Consider the following 5,292-nt stretch of genomic DNA (forward strand, 5'->3'; position numbering starts at 1 on the left):
TTGATGGTTGTACTATTTGCCTTGCAAATTCTGTTTTGTCTACTCTTTATCTCTTTGTGGACCTAATACCATGCAAAGCACTTGGGGTAATGAAGCTTGTGTTCCTACATTACTATTGAAGGCAACTCGATTTGCCTTCCCTCTTTTGGCTCAGCCGCTAGATTGCCTCTGAGGTGTCGGGGCACCTCCTCTCTACCCTCTCAGGGCCGCAGCATGCGACAACTCACTTGCTTTGGATCTCATGTCCGCCAACCGTGTCAACTCACTTTGCCTCAGTTTGGTTGGGACCTCATATCCTTGGTGGGGCAGCTCATTTTTTGCCTCATTTCAGTTCGGACCTCTTGTCCGTGAAGGGCCTATCCCTTTCACCTCCTACACTTTGAAGGACAAGTGAAAGTTAATGCGGCATTGTCCATCCCAAAAGTGCTATGGTTTTATATATTTACAAATAGCTCATGTAGTTGAGGACCTCTCCTATTACATTTACTCATGAAATTTTTTTAACAACCTCACATTCCACGGTTTCTCCATCATTCTTCCCTCCATGGTTCGCAACCTGTAAGTACCCGTCCCCCCAATGTCAACCACGGTATAGGGTCCCTCCCAATTTGGCCCCAATTTCCCCTCATTCACGTTCTTTGTGCTGGGGGTCACTCTGCGAAGCACCAGGTCTCCCACTTTGAATCTTCTTAATCTTACCCTCTTGTTGTACTGCCTCTAGAGGCGGCGGTAATACTCTTCCAACCTTATGCGCGCGATGTCCCTTCTTTCTTCAGCCAAGTTCATGTCCCTGGACAGGATGCCCTAGTTTGATCCATTCTCAACAGCCCGTGTTCGGGTGGTAGCCGCCACCATTTCCGACGGTATCACGGCCTCTATGCCATATGCCAGTGAGAAAGGAGTCTCCCGAGTGGTTGTCCGCAGTGTAGTTCGATATGCCCATAACACATGGTTTAATTCATCAGCCCAAGCCCCTTTTTTATCCTCTAATTTCCTCTTGAGATTGTTGAGTATGGTTTTGTTGGAAGACTCCGCCAGTCCATTGCCCTCTGGATTGTAGGGGGTAGAGAATCCCTGTTTCACCTGATAAGCTTGCAAAAATCTCTTCACCTTAGCACCAGTAAATTGGGTTCCGTTGTCCGCGATAATAGCGTAGGGTAGCCCGAACCGACATATTATGTTCTCCCACAGGAATTTGACCACTTGCACCTCTTTTACCTGTTACAGCGGTATAACCTCAATCCATTTGGTAAAGTAGTCGGTAGCGGCCAACATAAATCTCTTCTTGCCACTGGCCATGGGCAGCGACCCCACTATATCGAGGGCCCACATCGCAAATGGCCAAGGACTAGACACATTGTGCAGCGGCTCCACTGGGGCAAATATAGACTGAGAAAACCTCTGACATTTCTCGCACCTTTTGGCAAACTCCACAGCATCCCTTTTCATGTGAGGCCAAAAGTATCCTTGTGTCAGCAACCGGTGGGTCGTTGTCCTGCCCGCTGAATGGCTCCCATAATCTCCCCCGTGTAACTTCGCGAGCACCTCTTGCGCCAGCCTTGGTCCCAAGCATTTTAGTAATGGCCCATTGAAGTTCTTTCGGTATAACTCCCCTCCTAGTAGCGTGTACCTCTGGGATGCCTATTCCAGTCTCCTCTTTTCTCCTTTATCGATCACCTCATGCCTTGATAAGAATTGTTTGATTGGCTTCATCCATCCTTCCTCTTCTTCTGCGGCACTCAATATCTCCAGAGACTCCTCGGTACTCGGTCTGTCCAATTTTCTTACTTTGATAATCCTCTCCTCTGACCCTGGCATAGCTGCGGCTACATAGGCCAGGGCATCTGCATGGCGGTTCTCCCTGCGGTTTAAGTATACTTATCAGATGTGTGTGAACTTTGCCGTCCACCTCTATACGACTTGTAAATATCTCGCCATTCGGGGGCATCTCGCTGCGAATCCGCCGTTCGCTTGACATACCACCAGATTTGAGTCTGAGTATACGGTAAGTTCCTTCACCCCTAAACCCTCCGGCATCCTCAAGCCCGCAATCACAGCCTCATATTCTGATTCATTGTTTGAAGCCGCGAATCCCAACTTCATTGTTTGTTATAGTCTATTGTTTTTCGGCGTAACCAGTACCACACCTATTCTGCTACCTGCATCTATGGCTGATCTATCCGTGAATACCCTCCAACCATTCCTCTCATCCTAGGGGTTCAAGTGATCCTATTCCTCTTCTTATTCAGGCTCTAAGACCATCTCTTCCCCCCATGTGGGATCTTCTGCAGGAAACTCTGCCAAAAACTCCACCACTGCCTGTGCCTTCTCCACCGTCCTGATCTGATATTGGATCTCGTATGAGTTCAGCATCACGGCCCATTTCAGCATTCTTCTTGATTTCTCAGCCCTCAGGGCTTGCTTAAGGGGCAAGTTCATCACCACGATCACTGTGTGAGCTTCGAAATATGGTTTCAACTTTAGGGATGAGAATATTAGGGCCATAGCATACTTCTCCACTCGGCTGTACCTAGTCTCCGCATCTAACAAAGTCTTACTCTGGAAATACACCAGATTTTCCTCTTTATTCACCACATGAACAAGGACCGAGCTGATTGCATACTCCGTGACCCCTAGGTACAAATACAACTTCTCTCCCATTTCAGGCCGTGACAACAGGGGTGCCTCCCCTAGATATCTCTTTAACTCTTGAAACACTTGCTCACACTCTGCAGTCCATGTATAATCTGTAGATTTTCTCAAAAATCTGTACAGCGGCCTACATTTGTCGGATGATTTTGAAATAAATCTGTTTAGGGCCGCGACTCTCCCCGCCAATCACTGCACCTTTTTCACCGTTTGAGGTGACGACATTTCCACCACTGACCTTATCTGTTCGGGATTAGCCTCTATCCCCCGCTGCATCATGACATACCCCAGAAATTTTTTCGTGGTGACTCCGAACGTACATTTCTCTGGATTGAGTTTCAAATTGTGCCTTCGCAGTATCCCGAAGGTCTCCCTTAAACCCTCCAAGTGTTCTTCCTCTGACATGCTTTTTTCCACCATATCATCTATGTATATCTCGAACCTTTTTCGAATTTTGCTCTCGAACATCTTCTCCCCCAACCGCTGAAAACTGGTTCCTGCGTTTTTCAACCCAAATGACATTCTAGTATAGCAGTATGTTCCCCCTTCCACCACGAAGGACATCTTTTCTTGGTCCGGTCCAGACATCGCAACCTTGTTGTATCCCATGGATGCATCCATAAAGGAAAACATTTTGAACCCAGCAGTTTTGTCCACCAACTCATCTACTCACGGCATAGGATAGGTGTCCTTGGGGCACTCCAAGTTTACGTCCGTAAATTCAACACACATCCGCACCTTGCCATTTTTCTTTGGGACCACCACTATATTAGATAACCAGTCCGTGAACTCCACCTCCCTTATGATTCCTACTCCTTTCAACCTGGCAACCTCCTCTCGGATTCCTTCTGTGTACTTAGGTCTCACGCTCCTCAGCTTCTGTCTTACTAGTTTCGCATCCTCTCTCATATGCAACCGATGATATGCGAAATCTGGGTCCAAACCGGTGATGTCTTCTATTCCCCACGCAAGCACATCTTTGTTCTCCGACAAACACTGTATCAGTTTACTTTTCCACTCCTTCGATAGATTTTCTCCAATTAATGTAAATCTCTCTTCTTCCCCTGCCCCCAAATTCACTACTTCCACTTCATCTAGAGTCTTCGGACCCATCACACCCTCCTCTTCCCCCTCCATGACCCCACACTGTAATTGCTATGTCTGTCTTTTCCTGGGGTTCCATGATTCTCCTCCCGGTCCGCGGACCATCCTTTTAACGGTATCCTGATGACTATTCTTCGATGCCACCTGATCGCCGCGGACTTCATACATTCCCATTGAGGTGGGGAATCGAATAACTTGGTAATAGGTTGACGGAACTGCCTTCATCTTGTGGATCCACCTCCTTCCTAGGATCGCGTTGTACTGGGAGTTGGAGTCGACCACCATAAATCTTGAGAACACCATCACAGGCCCTATCGTTATCGGTAACAAAAGCTCTCCCATAGGCTCCGTGACACTCCCATTAAACCTATACAAACTGGACCGCGGTGGCCTCAGTTGCCCCAGATCGATCCTCATTTCATCTAACGCTCCCCTAAATAGCAAGTCCACCGCACTGCCACAATCAATCAGTACCCTTTTGACCATGTAATTTCCCATTGCCACCGTAATGACCAAGGCATCTTCATGCGGAGTGTCGACAGCTCGGAGATCTGCACTAGAAAATATAATCCTATCTTCCCCATTCAATGCCCCTGCGCTACACCGCGGTCCTATGTTTGACTCATTGACCTGCTGAATACTTGTCGCCCTTCTTACCTTATCTCTGTGGGTGTTGTGGCTTAGAACTTCTCCACTAAAAATAATATTAATGGTTCCCAATATTCTCCCCGGAGTTGGTATCGGATCCACATTCGTGGCCTCCGCTATAAATTCCCTCATCATTCCCTTCTCTATCAACCTCTGGCCCAACCATTTTAACACATAACAATCATTAGTCTCATGATTGCGAACCTGGTGGTACGCACAGTACGGCTTGCTCGGCATTTCAGCTGGTACGGTTCGCGATCCCTTGTACGCTTTCATGTTCTTGATCAATGGCAATATCTCACTCAACGGCCTATTTAAAGGCGTATATTCTAGCTCACGGTATGACTTCCTCTCCCTCTGTTCCCTTCGCGCTATCTCCCTATTCCTTTCCAGACGTGTTGTATTGCCGCAATATCGTTCGTTACCTCTGTCCGCGGACTCTGTCCTTCTGCGATCCCTTTCTTTCTCTACCGATGACACTGCCTTCTCCACCCTTTTAGAGTCCTTCTGCATTGCGTCCTCATATCGAATATACTTCTCTACCCGCGGATATAACTCGTGCAAAGTTGCAATCTTATTCTTGGCAACGGACTGATGGACCCTGTTCCTGGCCGTAGCCCTCTTTCAAACGCTTTCACTGCCGTCCTCTCATCCAAATTCTCCACTTTCAAGGTCTCATCCTTGAAGCGGCACATATATTCTCTGACTGATTCCGCCGACCTTTGTCTCACGTTAAATAAGGCCGCGATGTCCACCACCTGCTTTTTCTGATGTATGAAATGATCTATGAACGCTTGCTCCAATTCTTGGAAATTAGTTATGCTCTTGGAAGGCAACCAATAATACCAGTCCGAGGCTCCCCCTTTCAAGCTGGCTGGGAACATCATGCAC

At 47.6% G+C, this 5,292-nt stretch overlaps 1 protein-coding gene across 1 annotated transcript; it reads right to left on the minus strand.

Moving 5' to 3' along the window:
* Positions 1–3,804: 3,804 nt before the first annotated feature.
* On the minus strand, positions 3,805–4,914 carry LOC147515488 (uncharacterized). Its single transcript, XM_086592934.1, has one exon. The coding sequence runs from the start codon at positions 4,912–4,914 to the stop codon at positions 3,805–3,807; it is 1,110 nt and encodes a 369-aa protein (XP_086449060.1).
* Between the last annotated feature and the right edge of the window lie 378 nt (positions 4,915–5,292).

Source organism: Coptis chinensis, chromosome 2 (genome assembly GCF_015680905.1).
Source record: "Coptis chinensis isolate HL-2020 chromosome 2, ASM1568090v1, whole genome shotgun sequence".
NCBI lineage: Eukaryota > Viridiplantae > Streptophyta > Magnoliopsida > Ranunculales > Ranunculaceae > Coptis > Coptis chinensis.

What these genes read in the sequence shown, in the direction of transcription:
- LOC147515488 (XM_086592934.1), bottom strand. Translation starts at nt 4,914, where the DNA reads ATGCAGAAGGACTCTAAAAGGGTGGAGAAGGCAGTGTCATCGGTAGAG.